This window comes from Ictalurus furcatus, chromosome 3 (assembly GCF_023375685.1).
Source record: "Ictalurus furcatus strain D&B chromosome 3, Billie_1.0, whole genome shotgun sequence".
Classification (NCBI taxonomy): Eukaryota; Metazoa; Chordata; class Actinopteri; order Siluriformes; family Ictaluridae; genus Ictalurus; species Ictalurus furcatus.
The window spans coordinates 33,756,181-33,783,680 of record NC_071257.1 but is presented as its reverse complement, the minus strand read 5'-3'; the positions used below and the strand labels follow the sequence as shown (position 1 = coordinate 33,783,680).

General features: G+C 42.4%; 1 protein-coding gene across 1 annotated transcript in view; it reads right to left on the bottom strand.

Annotated features, from left to right (window-relative positions):
* The window catches only part of galntl6 (polypeptide N-acetylgalactosaminyltransferase like 6), a 255,001-nt gene that overhangs the window by 22,729 nt on the left and 204,772 nt on the right, over positions 1-27,500 (bottom strand). The window contains exons 8-9 of the mRNA XM_053622119.1: positions 6,516-6,633; positions 4,307-4,414 (exon numbers count right to left, since the gene is read on the bottom strand). Of these exons, the coding sequence (XP_053478094.1) occupies positions 4,307-4,414; positions 6,516-6,633 (226 nt within the window). The remainder of the gene's footprint in view (positions 1-4,306; positions 4,415-6,515; positions 6,634-27,500) is intronic.

The window sequence follows — 27,500 nt, the reverse complement described above, 5'->3', positions numbered from 1 at the left end:
CATGTAAACGTACTGACTGACTACTCTATCGAAATGTTCACTTACAAGTTGATGTTTTGATGCTCCGGCAGCTCCAGAGTTTTAAATACTAGCAAATCGCATCCATATCTTAGTGATAAATTAACCATCAGCCTGTCATAACTTTACAGCTAATGTGTGTTTTAGGAGATGTTTACTGTTGCGAGACACGGCGTCGAAATATGAGCTAAATCCTTTTCTATCCTGGTTATAAACTTGGCGAGTTTGGTATTTAATTAGTTGAAACGTTTATATTGATTCCGCTAATTAGCACCAGCGTTGGAGTCGATTCCCATTTAGTGACCCAGTTTGGTAACCGCATCTGATTTGCTTGGTCTTATTTGTTATCGAAGGAAGCGAAAATTTGGGAGCGTGCTGTTAAAGGACAACAGTCAAACAGTGGGGTGGTGTGATGACGCGGAGGTACTGTTACCCCCCTGAAGCTGGTCATTTTCCTATAACAGCACGTCCCATGGTGGTTTATTTCTCTTACATTTACATTTATGGCATTTGACAGACGCCCTTATCCAGACCGACGTACATTTATCTCATTTTCTACAACTGAGCAGTCGAGGGTTAAGGGCCTTGCTCAAGGGCCCAACAGTGGTAGCTTGGTAGTGCTGGAAATTGAACTCACGACCTTCTGATCAGCAATTTGCCAATGCTAAAATGATTCATTCATTAAAGAATGTTGTATTCATTAGTAGTTGGGTGTAAAGTCATATCTTTATGTAAAGGAAAAAAAAAAACCAACGAAAACGAACCAGGTTTGAAAAAATGCAACGTGACTTTGTAGGAATAAAAAGTCGGAGAAAACCGGTTTTTGGCTTTGCATCTCCTGTATGAGAGGGGGTCTGGGATGACGGTAACTGATGAAGTGCAGTTTTGGAGCTGCTCCACCCGGGTCCTCATAGGTGTTATCTTTTCTAGCCAGGCAAGAACAGAAGTAAAATGGCTTACACCCAACCTAATTAGCAAGAAGGCAGCGGTATACCGCTAAATCATGCTCGAGTCTGCACCAAAATACATCCCAGAGGCGTGAGATGAAGATTTCAGGCTTTCCTTGTGTAGCGCTCTGGGCCCTTTGATTCATTCCGAGTTGCGAGAGCGGAAATGAACGCAAAACCAAGCGAACGCCGTGACATTCGGAAGAGCTCGCGATTCTTCTGAATTACCGCCGATTTGTTCCGAGACGCGTCACGTGACGTCATCAGCGTCTTCGATTCACGTCCGTCGAACATGACTACAGCTGAAAGGTCTCATTTACCAACAAACATCACCGCGAAAGAGTTTCGTGCGATGGTGATATCGCCAATTCAGCTAGTTTTCGTTTGTTTGTTTTCGTGCCAGATTTCACTGAACACATCAGCCTTTTTAAAACTAATCCCAAACGGACAAGACTATTGCTAGCTCAAAAAATGGTACTGTCGATCATTCTGGTCATCAGCATGAAATATGTTAGACCCGAAAGTTAACAATTTTCGCTCATAAGGACATTATTTATTTTCAGCACCGACAGTGAAATCACAATGCCTCCATCACTTAGAGGCATAAAAGCATCTGGTTATCTTTTTTAAATAATATACAGCATTAATTACAACCTGCTATTATAGAGTCGCCACACTGCACCGCGTTTATTCTGTCCATGTCCACTGCTGTCCCCATATACTGTCATGCACACTTTAGAATACGTGCATTTCTTACAGTATAAAATATACTGCATTATACACCATCACTATTGACATGTATATTGGTCCAAATATGAATTGCTGTATTTCTTTACAGCATATTGCTTGCATATATATTGGTTGAATTGTGTGGCGCGACAGCGGCGGTGCTGAATCGCTGCGACACCTCGTACAAACGAGATGTAGGCGCTTTGACGCTCTGGGATTCCCTCTGAATGAGACAGATTTTCATTAGCATTCAGAGAGATGAAAAGAAACAGGAGTCTAGCGGAAGCGCCGGAACCCGAGCGCTACAACAATAACTACAGAAAGTAAATAAGTAAGTAAGTGGAACTAGTGGCAAAACCTCGTACACTTCTGTAACTGAATAACGCCTATACGGTTATCAAAGCAAGGGGACGACATTGCGAATATGGCAGAATTTAGCTAATATTTATTATTATTACATTATTCAGTCTGTTTTTAGATACTTTGAGTCATTTCAATTGAAATGGTCTTTTTCCATCCTTTGTTAAAAAAAAAAAAAAAAAAGCAAAACTATATAATAACTATATGTATATATATTGTCATTGTTTTATTGATGGGGCGCACGGTGGCTTAGTGGTTAGCACGTTCGCCTCACACCTCCAGGGTCAGGGTTTGGGGTTTGAATCCTGCCGCAGCCCTGTGTGTGCGGGGGTTTCCTCCGGGTACTCCGGTTTCCTCCCCCAGTCCAAAGACATGCATGGTAGGCTGATTGGCGTGTCCAAAGTGTCCGTAGTGTATGAACGGGTGTGTGAGTGTGTGTGTGGTTGCGATGGATTGGCACCCTGTCCAGGGTGTACCCCGCCTTGTGCCCCATGCTCCCTGGGATAGGCTCCAGGTTTTCCGTGACCCTGAAGGAAGGATAAGCGGTATAGAAGATGTATGGATGGATAAATGTTATAGTGTTATACACCCACACACACACACACATATATATATATATACAGTATATAAGGGATAATCCAAGGCTAGGTGTGCATTACGAGCGTGGTGTGCAAAATTTCGGCAGATTCGAGAGTCCGTTTCTCATAAAATAGCAAAAACAAATAAAAATACGATGAATAAAAAAATCAGTAAAGGAGAGAATACAGACAAAATCCCGAGCAATGGGAAGGAATATATATTAAAGAAAAGTATTATACTTTGTGTGTATGTATGTGTGTGTGTGTGTGTGTGTGTGTGTGTGTGTGTGTGTGTGTGTAGCAAGCCAAAGCTGAACTGTTACGCTTGGCAGCTTCGGGGGGGGAAAAAAAATCATTTTTAACTGTGACTTGGAGGTAGAGAATTTCAGGAAACTGAAGAACGATACCCAGCAGAAACACCGTTCAGCGTCCGCTGTGTCTTACTCCGCTCCTGTACTCACCTTGTTCCCTCTCCATCCGTCGGTCTACTCTCCTCACACTTCCTTCTCTTCCTCCTTCCTTCACTCTTATATCACGTCCCACGTCCGTTAATGACTTTCCCCTTGCTAACTGGGGGGCGTTACTAACAAAACCTCGTTTGTTTTTATTTATTTTTTTCCAGCTCTGCCACATGACGAACTCTCTCTGACACGGGACCCTACCTGACCACATCTGTCTTCTTATTAAAGCAGAACTGCGTATTAGGAAAGAAATGACACGTCTGACTAATTTTTTGTCACCTTTAGAAAGGCCCTGATTTACTAAGATCCCGAATAATGGGCGCTAATTTGAGTGTAATGGGATAAATTGTGCATGCACAAATGGATGTACTGAAGAATAATCGCCTGAGTGATATCATGTGCGCACTAGGGGTAGGTTTTTGCGTGTGCTGATTGTTCTTGAAGGCCATGACGGGTTCAGATCGCTGAGAGTGCTTTCACACCTATTAGTCTGGTTGCTGAGTCTGAATGATGATTCTTTTACTTTGGGTGCTATCTGCTTTCGAGTGTTTTCTCAAAGTATGTATTTAAAGAAAGAAAAAAAGGCAACCCCCGTCCAAAAAAAAAAAATATATATATAGGGCTGGAAGCGCCTTCATTCATTGGTCAGAAATGGGAAAAGGGCGTATAAATCGTATAAAATCACCCAAGCACGGAGAAGGAACTAAATAAATTACTAGTTAATTCTAAAGGCATCCTTTATTTTTATTTCCACATTTTAGAATAATAATGAAGTCAAGACTCTTGAATAACACGAATGGAATTATGGGAATTATGCTGCGATCCAAAATAAATCAAAATAATTTCATATTTTAGCATCTTTAAAGTCGACGCCCTTTTCGCCTAGAAATTTCCGGAAATGTATTCTTGGTGTTTTCTCACCCGATTTCTTGAGGAATTTCCCTGAGATGCTTTTTAGACAGTATTAACGGAGCTCACGCCTACGCCGGATGCTTATCGGCTGCTTTCGGGAAAATATTTCCCTCCGAGTCGTCCAGTTCTTGTAAATAAAACGTTAAGTTTTCTAATGGAAGAAATCCATTAGAACGTCGGCGCGATTACCCTACGTGTTCGGCTACGACACGGATCGGATCGAGAGGTTTTCAAGACCGTGAGAAACATTTCGGTCGAGCGTCCACAAACTTTTGAGCGGTCGTGTGTATGCTGTACTCACTCGGGCCAGGCTCGTTCCTGAGGGCACTTTGTAGGGGACGTACTTCCTGTAGATGTGGCCCACTCTGGAGCACGGCACGTCATACATACTGCCTCCACACATCCACACCTGAGGGAAACACACACACACACACACACATATATACCCAGTGATATTTCTTTCAAGCACTGAGTGAGAGAGAGAGAGAGAGAGAGAGAGAGAGAGAGATGAGTAATACCTGATCTCTCTGAGTTTTTTTGGGGGTCCTACTCTAAAAGCCAGTGAGTAAGCTTGTTGTGCAATAATCTATAACTCTGTTCACATGTTCCACCATGTGTATGTGTCAAAAACAACCGCCATCCTCTCTACAGGCTCCAATTACACTCCTACTAGCTGACAGCACAGGAGAGGAAGGGGGGAAAAAGCCTTTTCCTCCGGCTTAATCTCTACTCATCTGCCTCTCTCCTTCATCTGAACTGCACACAGCGATGAAGGGAGAGAGATTTCCCCTCAAGCGAGAAAGCTTTTCCTATCCGGCAACTTTAAAAAAAATATATATATATATATATAAATAAAAAAAACTGAGGAAAGATTCAGCATCTGCATTGTGGAAGTGTTGTGGGCATTTGACAGACAGGTCTGGAGACTCTTCGTTTCATGGTCTCTCCCGCTGTGTGAGAGAGCGGTGTGCTGATATCAAACAACACGCTGCTCTCTCTCTCTCTCTCTCTCTCTCTCTCTCTCTCTCCTGCTGGGGCAGCCACTTAGCGGTCAGACACACTTCACACGCGCCGGGATGGAACTGTCCTGGACATGATATCAAACCGCTCTCCCTTGAGAGTAAACAAGAGAAAGATGAATCATTTTCACGCAGTAACTCACACGCCATACACGAGATGAAGGCATGGAGGTAACGGGATAGCGTTGGGAGGAATCGTGCAGCATGTTGAAATCCGCCCACGTCCGACAGAAGGACGCCGGTTGGATAAAGACAGCTGACCGGTATATTGGCTGGCGCCGGGCTCGAACGGTCCAAGTTGGTCCTCACGCTGCAGTCACGCTAAAGCTGAATAACAGCGATAACACGTTTCTCACTGTTCACCGGATGTGTAAACAAGATCCGCAACCCTATCTATACGCAGCGACAGTAACAATAATAAAAAAAAAAAGATATATATATATATATATATATATATATATTTAAAAAACCTTGGCAATTGTTATCGAAAAAAAAATAAAAAAGGTTTTAATTTAGTTCCTGAAATATTTCTGCAGTTGCCATGGTTTCCAGACAGCCCGTGTTCCAACCACAAAGTTCAACTGATGGTGCACGGGAGTGGAGCGCCGAATAAAAAAAAAAAAAAAAAGGCAGCCATGGCAGGTATTTTATCTCTGATAAAAGTGAAAAATCCCTCACACGCGCTTGTCTCTGGTGTTCCGGCCTCGCTAATCAAAACCGAAGCGCCTCGGACGGACAGGAGATCACAGGGTCACACGGACCAATTAGTTTCGGCGCTGCCTGGAAACGCACCTGCGCCGGCGCCTGTCTTTTTCTTTCGGACTCTTCCTGCGTGTCCTTTTGGCCGTAACACACAGGAAGGAATATGACAAAACTTTGGTGTGGAGCTTCACAGAGCTGTCAGAGATGAGCAATGCTCGTGAGGCAGGATGGAAGCAGACGGACCTCGTCGCGCGCGATATTGCTTCTTAGAGGCTCCGTGCTTCGCTGTGGGGCAAAATGAAGTTTCAGGAAACCGGAGGAGTACTCGACGGTCAGGTGACAGGAGAGCGCTGATGAAAGGCTTCAGAGTTGTGCTATTTTTAGCCGCCGTACCCTCATGGAGTACTGGCCTGTATTTTCTGCCCCTGTAATCAATCCTACAGTGTCAAGACTATTCTTGACCCACTTGAGGTAGCTCGGGTCAAGCGTGTCCGATGCAGCGTCTCAACATCTGTATGCACGCGAGCCTGAAGCTCTGTTCACGGCTTTGTTCCGTTTGAGCGCGACGAACGCGGCATCGAATCGCCGAGAGAACCCTGTGTCCGTTCACAATTGGACAGAATGTCATGTAATAGAGTATCTACTCAGGGAACGCACAGGATAACACACTTGCGGTGTGCTGTTCTAATAAAATAATCAGTGACAGGGTGGTGTGATGTGATGAAGTGAAGCAGTCGTGTGTGTGTGTGTGTGTGTGTGTGTTCGGATTTGTCCCACACACTCTCTCACCTTGAAAGAAATCTCGTACTGCTCTCCTCCCCAGATCTCCAGGCCCGTATCGTAGCCTCCCAGCTCCCAGAACCACAGACGGTTCACGGCAAACAGACCTCCGGCCATCACTGGAGACCTGGAGAGATGAACAGAGGACCAACTTGTTCACTGCTCGCGCTCTCTCACTCTCTCTCACTCACTTTCTCTCTCACTCACTCTCCCACACACCTCATAACACATTTATAAGTATAGATTCTGACGAAGCTCAAGGGCAGTTCAGCTAGACGGAGAAATTCTCCCGAAGGTCATAGAGAGGGATAGAGACACTGTATAGCAGAACAAAAAGTCAGCACTTTAAAGTTTCTGAGGAGTTCAGTAGCTTCAGACTGCTGAGACAGACGACTTCGCTCCCTCATCAGGGTTTACAGACGGATGACGATTCGCAAAACACTGAACTAAAATGGTGCTACTGTTCAAGTGTCTTGCACCACATACACAGCATAAAAATGAAAATTTATATATATATATATATATATATAATGTCTATCTCTCTCTCTCTCTATATATATGTCTATCTCTCTCTCTCTATATATATATATGTCTATCTCTCTCTCTCTATATCTCTCTCTCTCTATGTATTTATATATATATATATGTCTATCTCTCTTTCTCTCTCTCTCTCTCTATATATATATGTCTCTCTCTCTCTCTATATATATATATGTCTATCTCTCTTTCTCTCTCTATATATATATATGTCTATCTCTCTCTCTATATATATATATATGTCTATCTCTCTCTATATATATATATGTCTATCTCTGTCTCTCTCTCTCTATATATATATGTTTATATCTCTCTCTCTCTATATATATATATATGTCTATCTCTCTTTCTCTCTCTATATATATATATGTCTATCTCTGTCTCTCTCTCTCTCTATATATATATGTCTGTCTCTCTCTCTCTATATATATATGTCTCTCTCTCTCTATATATATATATATATGTCTATCTCTCTTTCTCTCTCTCTATATATATGTCTATCTCTCTCTCTATATATATATATGTCTATCTCTCTCTATATATATATGTCTATCTCTGTCTCTCTCTCTCTATATATATATATATGTCTATCTCTCTTTCTCTCTATATATATATGTCTATCTCTCTTTCTCTCTCTCTCTCTCTCTATATATGTCTATCTCTCTCTCTATATATATGTCTATCTCTGTCTCTCTCTCTCTCTATATATATATATATATATGTTTATATCTCTCTCTCTCTCTCTCTATATATATATATGTCTATCTCTCTTTCTCTCTCTCTATATATATATGTCTATCTCTGTCTCTCTCTCTTTATATATATATATGTTTATATCTCTCTCTCTCTATATATATATATATATGTCTATCTCTGTCTCTCTCTCTCTCTATATATATATATGTCTGTCTCTCTCTCTCTCTATATATATGTCTCTCTCTCTCTCTATATATATATATGTCTATCTCTCTTTCTCTCTCTCTATATATATATGTCTATCTCTCTCTCTATATATATGTCTATCTCTGTCTCTCTCTCTCTCTATATATATATATATGTTTATATATCTCTCTCTCTCTCTCTCTATATATATATATATATGTCTATCTCTCTTTCTCTCTCTCTATATATATATGTCTATCTCTGTCTCTCTCTCTCTATATATATATATGTTTATATCTCTCTCTCTCTCTCTCTCTATATATATATATATATATATGTCTATCTCTCTTTCTCTCTCTCTATATATATGTCCATCTCTCTCTCTCTCTCTCTCTCTATATATATATATGTCTCTCTCTCACTCTCTCTATATATATATGTCTATATCTCTCTCTATAAATATATCTATACCTCTCTATCAATCTATATACATATATCTATATATATATATATCTATCTGTCCCTCTATCTTTCTCTATATCTATCTATATATATATGTCTATCTCTGTCTCTCTCTCTCTCTCTCTATATATATGTCTATCTCTCTTTCTCTCTCTATATATATATGTCCATCTCTCTCTCTCTCTCTCTCTATATATATATATATGTCTATCTCTCTCTCTCTCTATATATATATATGTCTCTCTCTCACTCTCTCTCTCTCTCTCTCTATATATATATATATGTCTATATCTCTCTCTATAAATATATCTATATCTCTCTATCAATCTATATACATATATCTATATATATATCTATCTGTCCCTCTATCTTTCTCTATATCTATATATATATATATATGTCTATCTCTGTCTCTCTCTCTCTCTATATATATATGTTTATATATCTCTCTCTCTCTATATATATATATATATGTCTATCTCTCTTTCTCTCTCTCTATATATATATGTCTATCTCTGTCTCTCTCTCTCTCTCTCTCTATATATATATATATGTTTATCTCTCTCTCTCTCTCTCTCTCTCTCTCTATATATATATATGTCTATCTCTCTTTCTCTCTCTCTATATATATGTCCATCTCTCTCTCTCTCTCTCTCTATATATATGTCTATCTCTCTCTCTCTCTATATATATATATATATATGTCTCTCTCTCACTCTCTCTCTCTATATATATGTCTATATCTCTCTCTATAAATATATCTATATCTCTCTATCAATCTATATACATATATCTATATATATATATATCTATCTGTCCCTCTATCTTTCTCTATATCTATCTATATATAGAGAGTATATATATATATATATATATATATATATATATATATATATATATATATATATATATCTATATCTATATCTATATATATATATATATATATATCTTGTTCAATAAATCCTATTTTGTTAAAAATAATAATAATAATAAAATAAACTTTAAATACATTTTTAGACCCATTAAATTTGGGAAAAGCTGCAGACTCACTGTTTAAAATTATTATTTTTTTTAATGACCCTGTATATTTAGTCATGCACATTCACAGCTCCCTCATTAACGTAGCTTATCTTGCTCGTTCTGGAGCGCCCTCGATCCATGTTGACCGTGGCGTTATTAGCGCAAGCTTGGTATTGTGTCCAACGATCACGAGTTAAATAAACAAATGATATGATATGAGTCATGATTAAATGAAATGTAAGGTTAGCAATAAAATCTGTGTACATTTTACTCTTCAACCCAGGCAGCAAAAACTTCAATTTCAAGCTTAACGGATGAAGTGAAACGTGTAGGTCAGTGTGTAATGTGAAACGTTAATGTCAGCGTACAAAAATGTCACTGGCAGAGTTAAAGCCTTGCGAGTAGCAGACAATATATCAAATCTAATATTGAACTGAAAACACATTATGACACTTGGTTGGTTTAAGAAAATGTGTACTGTACACACGCACGCACACGCACACACACACACACACAATCTAACCGAATCCATTACTTGGATTGAGCAGATTAAGAGGAGCACTATTCACTTCACTTGGTTGACTAAAGCTTTCCATCAGAACTGGGACCCTGTGGGACACAATAAAACCGTAGCGCCATGCGTTCACTCATTCATCCTTAGTAACTGCCTGATCAGGGTCATGGTCATTTTAATTAGGCTACTGGTTTGTTTATATTTTGGGAAATACATTAGAACCAATTCAATTAATTAGAAAATATCACAAGCAGGAACAAACAGAAATGATAACTGTGCACGCGTCCCTAGTTCAGACCAGTTATGAACCGGAGTGATGCAGCTGAGGTTGAGGAACTGTTATGATGACTTTGCTGACATGTGTATACCTTTTTTTTTGTTTTCTGTGTTTCAGGGGGTGGAGTGGCAGTAGCAGGGGTAGGAGCAGTGGCAGTTCCAGGGGCAGGAGCAATAGCAGTGCAAGGGGCAGGAGCAGTGGCAGGAGAATTAGCAGTGCCAGGGGCAGGAGCAGTGGCAGCGGTAGGAGCAGTGGCAGGGGCAGGACCAATGGCAGGGGTAGGAGCAGGGACAGGAGTAGTAGCAGGGGAAGGAGCAGTGGCAGTGTCAGGGGCAGGAGCAATGCCAGAGGTAGGAGCAGGGACAGGGACAGGAGCAGTAGCAGGGGCAGGAGCCGTGGCAGTACCAGAGGCAGGAGAAGCGGCAATGGCGGGTAGGAGCGGTGGCAGGTCCGTCTGCCATACAGGTCACTTTGTAAATGTACAGCTACTCACTGTGGCTCATCTGATGCTCTATACAGTGATTCAAGGTGCAGACGTGACGAGGCAGAGCACAAAATGCTCGATGCACTTGTCAAAATGCATCTCACATTTATTAACATTTATTTAATAAAGCTACAGGTCCTCAGCACAATCCGCAAGATCGCCTACCAGTTGCACTCGGCGTGATTAGCCTGCGGATTAAAAGCCTCTGGTGGAAATGGTAGAAACCAGAAAGCTGTCAAAAATCTCAGGACTAAAGAGGAAATGCAAGATAAAGGTGTTAATAAGCCAAGTTCTTATCACTCCCGTGTCAGAATGGGTAATTAATACGGCTGACACGGTGGGTACGGGACTTAATGAAAAGACGGCTGTGAACAGAATAAACTGTTTCGTATACGAGTGCGTCGTTAAACCGCCTTCCGTTTTGCCTTGTGCTTAACCGTAGCGTCTATGTTTTTAGAAACACAGTAATGCTCATAAAATATTTTCACATTTTCAGACGTGAATAAATACTGTAGATGGACGTATTCATACGAGCAGGGTTGCCAGATTTGTGGCTACGAACCAGCACTGTTAATATTAAAACCTAATATGAGAACAAAAAAAACAAACAAAAAAAACTGCCGGCAGTTTAAAAATAGCCTAACTGCTAGGAGAAAACCACGCACCTGGCAACGCTCTGAGCAATACACACGCTGTTAAAAAATCTCCCAAAGATGAGTACGTCCAACAGCAATTGAGAAAGAGAAGAGAAGTACATGTATATATACTGTTGAGGCTTGTACACCAGTTTTTTGAGCAAAACACACACAAGGTTTTTAGCACAGAATGTGCACCAACCACAAGGAAATAACAGTCTCCAGGTTTTAACGTGTCCGCTCCCCTCCACCTCATCAATCAATGGAAAGGGACGAGTACAGGAGCACTGCTGAGCGGATTAGCCGGGTAGCGGACCGATCTTTCCGCTGATGACGTGCTGCTTTAATCATCTTCCTTTTTGTACTCATTATTTTTTGGCATGTGGAGGTTCTATTGAAGTTTTGTAGTTGAAGTAATGCGAAAACAGAAACTAGGAAGAATTGACTAAAGATACCGCATGCGTTCTGCTCTCCTGATCAGATCTACTTCTAAAATGTAGCACTTTGTGAACTTTACATCTGAGCGAGACTCGGGTTTATGCTACGTCGACAAATTCGCATTTATGTATTAAAAAACCAATGTCTGTTATCGACTGTATTGCATTTTTGCCGCTACTATATTTATAAAAATATCGTATTCAAGTTCTTGTCACTATTATACTCTTCACCTGGCTGCTACCGCAACAACTGCTACGTCCATATACAGCATGGTGTACGCTAACATGTCCTAGCATGTTACGTTTACATTCACAGCATTTTTATTATATTGTTATTCTCTTGTACTTCCTGTTATATCGGACACTTCTACGCTAGAACCGCGTACTGTTCGGCGCTACTCTGTCACTTACTGTACCTATTGTCCTGTTTTAGTACTTACTGTACTGCCTTGTGTTGTTAGCACACGTTAGCATGTGCACTTTATGTAGAGACGTGTAGGTCTTATTTAGTTCCGTGTCTGTCGTTTGGTGTGGTTAGTGTGATGTTTTATGTAGCGCCGTGGTCCTGGAGGAACGTTGTTTCGGTTCACTGTGTACCGTACCAGCTGTATATGGTTGAAATGACAATAAAGCCACTTGACTGGACAATAATTTCAGAGCTATTTCACTAGGCATGCATCAGCATGGAGCCTGGAGCCTATCCCAGGGAACGCGGGGCACTCGAGGACCGAAGGAAGGAAGGCAGGGTGACACCCTAGACGGGGTGCCAACGCATCACAGGGCACAATCGGACACACATTCACATCCTCCCGACAATCTGGAAACAACAACGCATACTTTTGCACTGGGGGAGGAAACCGGAGTACCCGGAGGAAACCCCGATACTCGATCCAAGGTAACTAATGTTTAGTGCTAAAACATGTGCTTTTCACGGCCAACATTTAAACCAGGAAACATAAACTGAGCGACATAACAGGTTCTGTGACGCCCCAGATTGATTAATAATAAGCAAGCTGATCATTTCAGTATCAGCATCGTATCTGTATTGACGAATACCAAAAAACATGTACTCGTACTAGTGTACGTACGAATAATATTTAATTGGTGTATCCTTATATTTCACTACGAAAATAATTCTGGATGGGAAACCAAACAGGACCGGCGGAGTGACTTATAAGTATAAATAAGCAGAGATTAATACAGACCATAGCGCACCAAGGTTAAATGGGTGAAATCACAGCGTGCAGTCCCTGTGTCTCACTCTTTCTCTCCGTGTCACTCTGTCTCTTTCGGACGTTCATGTCTTTAATCGGTCCAAAAGTAGTCCCCCTGTGTGATGTGGCTTAAAGAAATTAAATGTAAGGACAAAATTAAAGAGCTGAGAGAGAGAGAAAGAGAGATAGAAACAATAAACAAGAAATTGTGAAAATGGCATCTGCCAGCCAGACAGGATGGACAGGATGGCGCCAAAATCAATTTGCTCTCATGTAATACCCGCCCACTCCGCTTCCCTCCATTTTAATAAGGCGCTGAAATATCGCAGTCGACTCAATTAAGCCTGCTAATGAAGGAGCAAACACTTCTCTGGCGGAACGATCCGAGCATCCCTCCCCACCCCCCCCACCTTCCAGCGTTCGTGCCAGTAAGAGGAGACGCAGAAGCGGAAGCGGATTTGAGGGAGCTTTGTAAAGCGAGACGTGGAGGGAGGGAAGCTCGGTGCCAGTGTTTTTGGCTCTGGGAGCGTGTTTGATCAGCTAAGCTTCTGGACAACACGTTGTCTTGTGTGCGAGGAGATTCAGGAGAGCGCAGAGGCAGCATGGAGGTGGAAGCAGCAAGTATCATCACTTACTAGGGACGGATACATGTTTTTACTACTGATACTGGTACTGAAATGAGTAACCAGATTAGTATTAATCAATCAGGGATGACAGAGAAACGGTATTCTTCTCGGTTTATGTTTTCCGGGTTTAACCCTTGTGCGTCCTTATGGACATTTTTGTCTTTTTCATTTTTTTTTTTTTTTTTTTTAATCATTTTGTCTGAGTTTTGCAAAAGGTGGGTATATTTATTGGAATTTTTAATATTTCACCCTCATTTGCTTTCATAAATCTATTTTAAACTAGGTACACAAGATAGTTACACTCAGGACCTTAAGGACAAAAATGTCCCCATTGAAACCCATTCAAAGTGCAATAATTAATCCCTGTGACGTTGAAGCATAAAATCATGCATTCTGTGTTAATAGGCTTTTATTTTGTTCACAAAGTTTCAAAACATTGATTTAAAAAAAATAATAATTCTGGAATGTGTACTATTTTCTCAGGTTTAGCGTCTAGGGAAAGTACAGGTGCGTGTCAGAAAATTCGAATATCGTGGAAAAGTGAATTTTTTCCCGTAATTCAATTCAAAAAGTGGAACTTTCATATATTCTAGATTCATTACACATAAAGTGAAATATTTCAAGCCTTTTTTTTGTTTTAGTCTTGACGATTATAGCTTACAGCTCACGCAAGTAAAAAATTCAGTATCTCAAAATATTAGAATAAAGAATTTATAATACAGAAACATCACGTTCCTAGTGTCAAGCCACTCCTGAACCAGAGACAATGTCAGAAGCGCCTTACCTGGGCTAAGGAGAAAAAAAACTCTGGACCGTTGCTCAGTGGTCCAAAGTCCTCTTTTCAGTTGAAAGTAAACGTTGCATTTCATTTGGAAATCAAGGTTCCAGAGTCTGGAGGAAGAGTGGAGAGGAACAGAATCCAAGCTGCTTGAAGTCCAGTGTGAAGTTTCCACAGTCAGTGATGATTTGGGTTGCCATGTCATCTGCTGGTGTTGGTCCAGTGTGTTTTCTCAAGTCGAGAGTCGATGCAGCGTCTACCAGGAGATTTTAGAGAGCTTCATGCTTCCATCTGCTGACGAGCTTTATGGAGATGCTGATTTCCTTTTCCAGCAGGACTCGGCACCTGCCCACAGTACCAAAACTTCTAGTAACTGGTTTACTGACCGTGGTATTACTGTGCTTGATCGTCCAGCCGACTCGCCTGACCCGAACCCCATAGAGAATCTACGAGAGACACCAGACCCGACAATACAGACGAGCTGAAGGCCGCTATCAAAGCAACCTGGACTTCCAGAACACCTCAGCAGTGCCACAGGCTGATCGCCTCCATGCCACGCCGCATCGATGCAGTAATTCGTGCAAAAGGATTAAAGCCCCGACCGAGTATCAGCGCATAAATTAACACACTTTTCACAAGGTTCACAAATTTCTGTATTATAAATTCTTTATTCTAATATTTTGAGATACTGGATTTTTGATTTCCATGAGCTGTAAACCGTAATCATTGAGATTAAAACCAAAACAGCCCTGAAATATTTCACTTTACGTGTAATGAATCTAGAAAACATGAAAGTTCCACTTTTTCGAATTAAATTACAGAAAAAAACGGAGCTTCTCCACAATTCTAATTTTGAGATGCACCCGTACATGCTTTTCCTTTTTTCTGATTCTGCTGTATTATAGAGCGCAGCAGACCTACTGAATAAATGATGCAGCTATAATTGTGTGTGTGTGTGTGTGTGTGTGTAATGAACTCTTATAGTTCACTCTTACAACTCTTATAATGTTAGCAAGTTGATTTTAAATGAAGCGCATTAGTTAGCTCCGGATCGAGTAGAGTTATAGTGGAAAAAAAAAAGTGGCTTTTGTTTCACTTTTCACTCTCATTGTAAATCGAGAACAGCCTCCTGGATAAGAGTTTTATGTTTCAGATCTTTTATCAGATTTTATCGGATCGTATTGGTAGAAGATGATGTAATTCCTCTTGATATTTTCTCAAAGCACAGTTTGTAGTCTGCATTGCTTTGACTGAATCATGAAATACGTCCACATCGCTGAAATTTGAAGGTGGTGGCTCGACGGATAAAACTCTGGGATACTGATCAGGAAGTCAGGGGTTCCCGTCCCAGCACTGCCAAGCTGCCACTGTCGGACCCTTGAGCAAGGCCCTTAACCCTCTCTGCTCCAGGGGGCGCTGTATCATGGCTGACCCTGCGCTCTGACCCCAACTTCCTGACATGCGAAGAAAAGAATTTCACTCTGCTGTAATGTATATGAGAAATAAAGGCTTCTTCTTCTTCATTTCGTGTTCAATAGCACAACAACGTGCACAAGGCTTAGTTCACATAGTATCACATGGTATCAGATGTTGTTATCTGTCTGAGCGTTTATTATTATTATTTTTTTTTATGAGAGAGCAAATAAGGATGGTTTCGGACCGAGATCCGTTACTGATATGAACGCATCCCAAGAGATGACAGAGCATTTTGACTTCTTTAGAGTGAAGGAATCGAAATTAAAGCGTACATATCTGATGGAAAACCGAGATCCCATTGATTCTGGACCTCGGGGAACGAGCCGAGTGCGGACGGGTATATCTGAACACATGATTAAAGTGATGCAGCGAAACGTACCGCTTATAAGTTCTAGAAAACCCTGAATCCTTGAGGGGAAAAAAAATCTTAATTACCCAAACTGAAGTACGGTTAATGATGCAATCAGCCAAGTGGGTGGGGCTGTGAACCCGGAGCTGCGTGATTGGAGTGGCAGACTGGCATGTGCTTTGTTTCCAGGGAGATCTGATGAGGCGTTGAGCTCGCTCGAGTCCTTGAGGGAATTCGAGAGCTCTACATTGCATTCTTGCATGCGCCTGCGTTACGCCGAGGGCCACCGAGCGTGTGTGTGTGTGTGTGTTATCGGCGTCCGTCAATCTCGAGAAGAGCTGCTTGTTTCACGGCCCGGCTCTCGCGTGTCTGAGTTTGAGGAGAATGTGAGCTAAATAAGGCGGCGTGTGAAAAAGCAGCAGTGCTGGTATTGATTAGTTAATTAGAAAGAGATCTGCAGGGAGCGTGTAGCTCAATGGGAGGTGTGTGTATGTGCATATGTGCGTGTGTGAGAGGGAGAGAGAGAGAGAGAGAGAGAGAGAGAGAGAGAGGGAGAGAGAGGGAGAGAGAGGAAGGGAGGGAGGAGGACAGGCTGCTGAATGAAGCGCTGAAGCCTCTGATTACGGGTGTTCGGCATCAGTGGAGCATGAACTCAGGTCAAAATCCCTCACCACCCTGATGTGAATATGACAAGGTGAACTATTTCTGTTAGAAACCCACAACATACAACCGACGATAAATCTCTCTCTCTCTCTCAAACACACACACAAACACACACAGGGCTCTTTTACCGCCTCCACAAGAGCTAACTGATTAATTCAACTCCAAAGCAGAAGTGACCTAGACACACATATCTTATTGCTGTGTGTGTTCAGAGGAAGGGACACCCAAACACCAGGCACGAAAGAGAGCGAGAGAGAGTCTCTGAAAGAGATTCAGTGACCTCTGACTCCCTAACAGTAATTACCGTAACAGGACTGTGTGCACATTTTTAATAGATCTTTCCAACTGAAAGATATCGGCACCATTTATTTCTCCTAAACGATCAATCCAGAGAGCGAGATAATAGCACTCTCGCATGATATTAATTCAAATTATTTGCAGGGATGACATTTCCAGTGACTTGTGAGATTCTGGCACTTAGACGAGGCTTGGCATTTAGGCAAACTCCGAGCTCGGCTAATGAAAAGCACTGCTGCGTTGTTCTGTGTGGATATGCCACGTTAATATAAAGCAGCTCCTCCGCCAGTTAGACACACGCACCAGCCTGTTATCAGAGATCTGGTTAATTTCTGCAGAATATCCAGAGGAGAGTTCACAGAAAAGTAACTCTAATGAGCACAAGAGCGTTTAAAAGTTCAGCAAAGTTCGGGGGGGGGGGGGGGGGGATGGGGGGTTTGTTGTGGGCTACAGTAATACTGGGGACCAACTGCCCTAACATCCTCTCGTCCCCTGATATCTTCATCCATGGCCCATCAGGCCATGATTATCATCCTTAAATCAGGCCTACTGGCAGGCTGTGGCTGTGTCCCCCTGCTTTCAGCGTGGGGGGGAGGTATCAGGGAATGCCACACTCTCCTTCTGTGCCTCCCTCACATTTATACTGGCCCGGGCTCGACTCGTGGATGCCCGGGCGAACTCGACACAATGAGGAAGGACCTGGCTGAACGCCGCCGTTTGCTGTTTTGCCTCCTGAAACCTGTTGATGATGATGGCGTTAAGCCAAACAGGCTGAAATGTGTAACAGAGGTGTCCAGAACGGAGACTTTATCTTTATCCCCCATGCCCGAGAGATTGAGCCACAGGTGCCTCTCCGTCACGAAGAGACAAATCCATGGCCTGGTGAAGCTCCGCCACTGCCTCAGGCCCAATTCCCTCCACACTATCAAGCTCATTCAGCAGGTCTGCCTGGTAGGCCTGCAACACTACCATTCTATGCCGGAACCCACAAGTGAGACCCACTTCCGCATAGACTTTGCCGACCGATGCTGATGTGACCTTACACGGCTTGGATGGCAAAGCACCCCCCCCCCACAATTTCGCTGCCGTCCATGGAGAGAGGAAGCTCGAAAGCACATCCGCCTGTTTCAGCATAGCAACATAACCGTACTGTACTTCTGGCTGCCTTGACAGCGGCCGGCTCAGAGCCCTGAGGTTCCGTTCGGCTGAGAAGTGAGAGAGCCGAGCTGCTTCATTGTGAAGGGCTGCTGCAGCATGCTCCCCTCCCAGACACTTCACGCAGAAAATGTGTCCATCCCCCTCTGTAATATAGCGCGAACAGGGAGTAACACGCTTCCTGGATCCTCTCTGACTCATTCTGTTTCCACAGGATAGTGACAGAAGAGGGAATTAAATTAGAAAAGAACGAAAATAGAGAGAAAGTGAAGAGACATGTGGCTTCGCTGAAGACAAAGAAGCTAATGACGTGGTTTACAGGCGTTGTTTATAGTCACGCGACGTGCGACATGCGATGTGCGACACGAGCATGGAAAGCCTATGAACTGGCGTGTTTTACACAGACGTCAGATCGACCGGTCATGCGCGAATTCGCTCCCACAGCATGAAGCTCACACAACGTTGAGTTCCCTTTCAAAGGGACTATGAAACTATCGCGAGGAAACACTGAACTATTATTCAAATAAATATTCAAGATTTTAATTGTTTTCTTTCTGTTTTAAATATTATACAATATATATATATATATATATATATATATATATATATATATATATATATATATATATATATAAAAATCCAGATATTCTTTGTAGTCTCCGACTTTTGGACCTCCCTGTATCTAAAATACTCTTGCTCTACTGGCAGATCATTTTTTCTAATTTTAAGCATTTATTTCGATGATCTGCCTTTATAGCCTGAAATGAGTAACAGTGTCTACAAACAAAAGGCCGATTCATCGTATCTTTCATTTATGCTCATTTCATAAGAAATATTAGATCAATTTGTTCATTTTGAAGATCTTTTCACTTGCTTGGATATAATAATAATAATAATAATAATAATAATAATTATTATTATTATTATTTATTATCTGCAGGGCATCATGGGACGTGGGAGGAAACCGGAGAACCCGGAGGAAACCCGCAAGTGTTTTACGTAACACTTTAATTGACGTAATTGACAGTAAACTTTATAATTGTTTTGGAAATAGTTAAACACCATCATGCCGGTACAGCCCATTAAACTGAGAGAGAGAGAGAGAGAGAGAGAGAGAGAGAGAGAGAGAGATAAATGCGTTACAGGTTAGCCAGGCTAAGTGTGTTTCTTGTCTCGCTGCGTCCTTGCGTTTGCGTGTTTGGGCTCTGCAGTGCAGCCAGCTCTCCATTAAAACATTTCTTTACTTCTAGCCTGAACTAATACAATTAATCACACGCTCACTGGAGAGAGAGAGAGCGAGAGAGAGAGAGAGAGAGAGACAGAGAGCACCTCAACCCTTCACCATCCATCCTCAGGCTGTTCACATACATTCACAACATGCCCAGTAGCGGCTGCTAAACAATCAGGGGGTTCTAGGCTGCCTCTCTCTCTCTCTCTCTCTCTCTCTCCTTCCCTCTCTCTCTCTCTCTCTGTCCACAACTCTCTTCCTCTCACTCCATCATGGTAAACCAGCCTGCCACACAGATGCCACTCACAATCTGCATTCGAGACTAAGCTTCTGAAATCCAATTAACTTTCCCACAAATGCAACATTTATGAAGCTTAAATGTCTTTGAAGAATGAAGAGGACATGCAATTGAGGGACATCTCTCTCTCTCTCTCTGTCTCTCGCTCGCTCTCACTCTCTATTTTTCCTCTCGAATTTCCATAAATATGAACCCCTCTATTTGCTCCAGTCTTGGGCAAATTCAGCAGGAAGATTTCCATTCCCGGTATGAAAGAGCTCCATTTGGCAAAGTCCAATCTCCGGAGAACGAGGGGAGGGAACGCGAGGACTGGAATAATCGATGCTTTCTCCGTCCTGCTGCAGAGTTCCGTATTAAACGGTTAAAAGTCTCAGTAGCCGGGGGATTAGGCGGAGATTTGCGGCGGGAAATCATTTGCATTGCACATCCGTACAGCCAAGGTCGGCGTGTACTGACGAAGGACAGGGAGAGGAGGAAGGTAGAAAGAGTGACCCAATAAAAAAAAAAAAAGGTATAAAATAAAGAGAAAGACGTACACTCTGACACTAATGAGTCACCATTTTTTTTTTCTATAATCCTTTTACGCACGCTCAGAGTAACTTTATGCATGTGCATGTGACTAGATTTCTGCGTACACAACCAGACAAGGGCACTTACAGTCCATGAATCACCACTAAAGCGCATACACACACACACACACCACACACACACACACACACATACACCACACATCCATTATTCATCTGCCTCACAGCCACAAAGGTCCTGTTTTGGAGCGAACTTATTAATCAACAAATGACCAATAAAGCCGGTGGAAAGTGGGAAATGGGTTTGGGCCGTAATCCCGTCCTCTGTGCGGCTCATTACAATGGTCAAGCTGGTTACAATGCGGAGCGACGGGGATTTCTTTTGTCTCTTCGGTAGAGGCGATGTGAGGAAAATGACGAGTGTTATTACCCCAGGGCTGATGTTATTACCCCGGCTAAGGATAAGAGCGCGGCAGGAAGCAGATGGGGAGTTTAATACGATGCTGAAGCTTGTTACACCGCAGACGTTAATACCACTACACCTGACCTCTTTTCTCATCCCGTTTTCCTTTGCACAAATGAGCACTGATCCAGATAGAAGCGCCTCTTTCATCTTGTAACAGCCGGTAAGGTCTGTATTACCGTGTTTCCCACGTGACGAGGTAGGCCCGGCGATCACGCATCCACAAAGACAGCGCCATGATGAAGCGTGTTAGCAGACAGAGCTTGTTACTCGTTCTCTGGATCACGACACTGCCTTTCTTTTCATCTTCATCTGTCGCGCGAACGCTGCTCTAAGTGCAAATCTGACTGGTCAGAAAGTGTAGATTATTTCTGTAGAACAGCACAGGTAGTTCCAGCTGTAACAGGAACATTAGGGTAATATTAATGCGCTCATTATGAGAGAGAGAGAGAGAGAGAGAGAGGAAGGCTGGTGAGGGAACGACTGTTTATCATGGCTATAACGTAAGTTCCGGTCCAGTAATTTGAAAGAACGAGCTCGGAGGACAGAAGGACATAGAACGCATATTTGCGAGAATTGAGACGTGCTGTGAGCTTCCTGTTTCACGACGGACCGTCCCGGCACGGTTCTAGTTCTTGTTCGTTTTTAGCTCGACTTTAGCTTTTTACTTCTGGCGACTGTATTTAGGCTTCAAAATTCATAAAAGTTGTGTTCATTTGTGAAGATTAGCTTGAAGAACAAAACGTGGGTTGCGATCTGGGTTACTGATCGGAAGGTCAGGGGTTCAAGCCCCAGATCTGCCAGGCTCTGGGTTACTGATCGTTAGGTCGGGGGGTTGAAGCCCCAGAACTGCCAGACTCTGGGTTACTGATCGGAAGGTCGGGGGTTCAAGCCCCAGATCTGCCAGACTCTGGGTTACTGATCAAAAGGTCGGGGGGTTGAAGCCCCAGAACTGCCAGGCTCTGGGTTACTGATCGAAAGGTCGAGGGATTGAAGCCCCAGAACTGCCAGGCTCTGGGTTACTGATCGTTAGGTCGGGGGGTTGAAGCCCCAGAACTGCCAGGCTCTGGGTTACTGATCGAAAGGTCGGGGGATTGAAGCCCCAGAACTGCCAGGCTCTGGGTTACTGATCGAAAGGTCGGGGGATTGAAGCCCCAGAACTGCCAGACTCTGGGTTACTGATCGAACGGTCGGGGGGTTGAAGCCCCAGAACTGCCAGGCTCTGGGTTACTGATCGGAAGGTCGGGGGATTGAAGCCCAGAACTGCCAGGCTGTGGGTTACTGATCGGAAGGTCGGGGGTTGAAGCCCCAGAACTGCCAGGCTCTGGGTTACTGATCGGAAGGTCGGGGGTTGAAGCCCAGAACTGCCAGGCTCTGGGTTACTGATCGGAAGGTCGGGGGTTGAAGCCCAGAACTGCCAGGCTCTGGGTTACTGATCGGAAGGTCAGTCCTATTGGCTTTTTGTCGAGGGAACCGGGGCGACGCTAACTTCCGGGTTGGCCTACAAAATGACGTCATCCCTGCAGCGCTCTACACTGGCTGATATCTGACACTGATCTAATCTCACACTGACATCGTTACAGCAACTCTTTTGATTTCAAACAACACTATTGATCTAAGCTGAAGGTAAAATATCGGGATCAGCTGTTTACATGAGGAAAAATCAAACAAAGACTCTCTTATACAGTACGTATTCAATATTATCAGATCCAGGTGGTGTTATGGCGGAGGCGATGATAGCAGGTTTCATGGCTTCAGATTAGACCCAAGAGAGGACAGGGGTTTTAAAAAGCTCTGGCTGTGATGGTGAAGGAAAAGGTCAGATGTCTGGAGTTATTTCTGAAATCCACTACGGGGGAAAAAAAAAAGCGTGTGTGTGTGTGTGTGTGTGTGCGTGTGTGTGTGAATGCACAGGGGGAAAAGGTTTGCGTGGGACATTTTTCAGCACTGATTCGTTCTGAAAAGGAAAGAGAGCGAGAGATAGAGATCGAGCGAGGTGCTGAGGTTGGTCGTGTGTGTGTGCGTGTGTGTGTGCGCATGAGCGAGTGAGTATGTTAACTGCTGCTACATGCTGTGCCATACAGGCAGCCTGGTGTGAGACAAAAGCGAGAGACTGTGAGGACATCCATTTCTCTCTCTCGCTCTCTTTCTCATCCATGAGCTCCTCCTTTACGTCCCGCTGATTCTCGCTCATATCCATTTTTCTCCTCGGGGCCATAATGAGCAACATCTCCAGCTATTCAGCCGCTATTATTGTGCCTATGAAGAATAGGACTCTCTATATTGATTTTGTGTTTTCCCTTGGCGTCCATTTTTCTCCCACAAAAAAAAAATAAATAAAATAAATAAATAAAAATAACCCTGACTGAAACCCAGTGAACCGCAGAAACCTTCACCGCTGGTAAAGGTGAATCTGTGTGCGCTTAATTAATTATCCCGCATAACGCATTGTGGCTTCCATCATAATTAGCACTTTTTATTGTGAGCTTCAAAACAACTGCCGTTCTAGAAAAAGAAGGACAAAAACAACAACAACAATAAAAAACAACAACAAAAAAAAAGGCTTTTACACAATTTCATAGTAATCGAGCTAATTGGACAACACTTAGCGCTGCTTTTCATGAGCCAAGAGTGACAGATGGAGACAGAACCCAAAGAGTGGTTAACAATTTGCGAAGCTCTGAGCACCAGTCTGTCTCGGAGAACGGTGGTCCCCTGGCTGGAGACGCGATTCGGGCATGAGAAGACGAATAGGAAGAGAAGAGAGGAAGTGTTTTATCTCTCTTACAGGCTTGCTCGGTCCTTCAGGGTTTGGAGACGAGACAAAAACGATGTCTTACCGAGTGTAAATATCGTAGATCTCGGACAGAAATGTGATATTTCTATCTTTTTGTGTGTGTGTGTTTTATCACCTGAAGCGTAAACTCTAATCTCACACACTTTCTAACACGCTCAGGTTAGCTGTGTGAATCGCGCGCGTGTGAGTGCGTACGAACCCGAACCAATTGTTTACATAGAGAGAGAAAAAAAAGAACAAATAGGACAGATGATACTGTACCGCGTGCCTCGTCTTTAAAATAGATTTTGAGATGGAAATGTTTTTTATATACTATCTACAGCTGCAACAACTAATCGATAAAATCGATAATGATCAATTATGAAAATCGTTGTCAACGAATCTCATGATCGAATAAGTTGGTCTGCGTGCGGTACGTTTACTCACTACGTTACTTCTGTTCCGAAAACACGCTTTGGAGAGTAAATACTAAAGTTGTGTCCCAAATGACGTACTGTCCACTTACACTATGCACTATGCACTCTACCGTCTAGTGCAGTGTTTCTCAACTGGGGGTCCGCTGACCCCTAGTGGTCAGTGGCGTAACTGCAGGGGCTCCGTAGGAAAGTTTTAAAAATGTTTACATTTTTAATTTTAAATTTATTTACAAATGAAATGATAATCTGCAAAAAACCTACGAGCGGTAGACGAGTTCAAGTGTTGCACTGATGGATAAAATAAACAAAGGATCATTCAGAGAGTCGAATTAAATGTCACACCAACGATAAAATGTAAACAATAAAATCCTCAAATCTTTTGATTCGATTTTAAATGTCCAATGTTAATATTATTAATGTTAAATATTAATAAAATGAAGTAACATATATAGAAATGAATGTTAAATATATAGCCTATAATTGTTGTGGAGTGAGGGGGGTCCTTGTGGATTGTTCAAAATATGCTCGGGGTCCAGAGAGTTTGAGAACCACTGGTCTCGTGTATGAATTTTAGAAAAGATAATATCGTCTCAAATGGAACACATTCGTTTTTTACTAACCGTTACTAAACATAAATCGCATCATGTGTGTATATTTTTTGGAATATGGACGTATTGTGCAACAGTTCTAAACTGTGTTATTATTATTATTATTTTTTACATTTTCCTAAATGATATTTTCTATTAGTTTGGTCTTCAACACATAAATATTTTGCACAGTTTTTGGACACAGTTTTTAGTTTTTATTGATTAAAAAATAATCTTTCATTGTATAATATTTCAGAATATTGTACTCGTGGTATTCTTACACATGGAGAATCCAACAATACGTTTACTTTTTAATATAAGTTAAGCTGTCTATATTCCATGGTCTGTCTGAATACTCGATTCTGATTGGCTGGAAGGTGTGCGTTCAACGCGTGTGTACCACAGGTAGTCCCAGTCCCAGCCTATAAACAACTGTAACCATAGTAACACACAGTTAGAGCTGCATTCAGTAGTTAAACCCACAGCTTCGTTATTAGTAGAGATGCGGCACAGACGCAGGTAATTCTCGCACACACACACATACAATCTCTCATTCATATATATGTATATATACAGCATATATGTGTGTGTGTGTGTGTGTGTGCTTATAAATAATTCATGCATGAAAGGATTAACCATTCTTTGACTGTTTTCCGGCAGAGATCATATTTTGTAAGGAGAGCCAATTTAACAAACACAGTGGTAAGAACAGTCGGTCTGATCAAAGACGTCTACGATCCCGCTAGGTAAGTGCGAGTTCCTTACACGCTGACGCTGAATGTCACGCTTTGCTCACGCTGTTGAATAGCTACGTACTGTAGCGAAACTGACACCAAGTCGGTTTGTAATCGGATGCCGGCTCTCGAATCGACTCCTGCGTCACGTCGGGAATTAAAAACTCCGATTTTAAACTGCAGGAAGTTTTTCCGTCTGGTCGAGATTCGTGCGAAAGAGAAAAAGCGTTCCGTGTTTCAGGAAATCCTGAGACATCGTGTTTCAGATATAAATGACGATATTTCCAACACGTTTTTTCCAGAACAAGTGGAATGAAGTGTGGATTGATTAACCTGTCCCATAATGCACCCAAAGGAACATGGGGTCCACACAAAATGGACAGTGCAGACATGGTCTCCAATAACAAGCTGCCGCATTTCGTTCTTAACCGTCCCTGTCTTAATACTGGCGCTGTTAATGAGCTGTGCATTACAATGAACACACACACACACACACAGAGCGAACACTGCTGGTTAAATGAATAAGCTCACGTCACGTCACCCAGCAAACAGGGGACGTCCCCCGGACGTTACGAACGTCCACTTAGGTCCGGTTTATAACGTTCAATGGCGGACGTTCCGAGGACGTCAGAGGATATCAAATCATAACACTACTGAATGTGTTCATTTCAGCGAAAGTCCCCTAAGTGTCCCGAATGGCCGCTGGACGTCCTGTGAACGTCCCCATGAACCTCCATAGGACGTCAAAGGGACCCTGCACATGTACGTTCGGGGGACGTTCGTAGAGGCCATTTAGAAGACGTCCCGGGGACCTTTTTTTGTCAGCTGGGATATTTGACAATGAATCAATTTTCAGTCACGATCAGTGTTGACGATTTTCACGGGAATGATTCAGAAACAAATTTTTGTGCGTTTCAACTCCAGGACGTCCCACCACAACCCACCGGGGTGTCTTATCCAGAAGCAGCATCGGGCGAAAGAACAATAAAATAAAATAAAGGAACTGACATCACGATGCAGTCAGTCAGTCAAACTCTGATTGGAAGCAGCTGATTAGATGTTGTACTGTTCAACTAAAATGAAAAAAAAAAAAAATCCTTTTGTAGCTGTTAAAAGCTGGGAATAAACCCCCTCTGTGTCACGCGGTTATAGAAAAATAATCACCAGTACGGCGTGATGAAGCAGAGTTACTGTCACCATCCCAAAGTTGATTACTTTCCCATAACGGCATGTCTGGAAGTGTTTTATTGCTCTTATACCACCGCAATTTGACCATTTATTATTTATTTATTTATTTAAAACACTTTTTTTTAAAAAAATCCGTTTATAGCCAGATTTAATGTTGTGGAAACACGTTAGTTCTTGTTCTCACTTACGTTACAGCAGCTATAAATAATTTCTCACCAGCCTCTCTCTCTCTCTCTCTCTCTCTCTCAAAGTTAACGTGACGACAATTCGCAGCTTGTTATATTACCAAGAAACGAAGCGTCACCTTCTCTGAAAACCTCTGACTGTTACAAAGCGCTGACTTCCATACAATCAAATAAATCACTGTTTTCACGCTGTAAGTGTGGAAAAACCTTGAGCAAACACTGCAACACACACACACACACACACACACACACACTCAAAACTGATTTCCTGTACACTCCTTACACACCTGCAGAATTAATCCATAGCTTAGTGCCTGGTGTGGGCTGGACAGGAGGAGGAAATGTGTTGGGGAGTGATAGAGGACACACACACACACACACACCACAAGTGCTGATCTGCTACATTACGCTCAGAGATGAGCAGATAGCGATGACCCACAACACACACACACACACACACACACACGGCCTCCTCTTACAGCAGCTCTGTTCTGTTTTCAACATGGCGAATTCTCCCCATGATCACGCATCCTGAAGCTGTCAGAAAAAGATACACTGAGTTGGATTTCATTTTTTTTTCTCTCTCTTTATCCATTTCTTGACAAATGAAACGGACCTAAAGGGCACGATTCATGTTGGTAGCAAGATAGCTTTTTTGTTGTTGTTTATAATAAACATGCCACCGCTACGCCTTTTCAGAGGATAATAAGGACCGCGTTAGCAATATATATAACGTGAAGCAGAAGAAAAGATAGATAAAGAAAG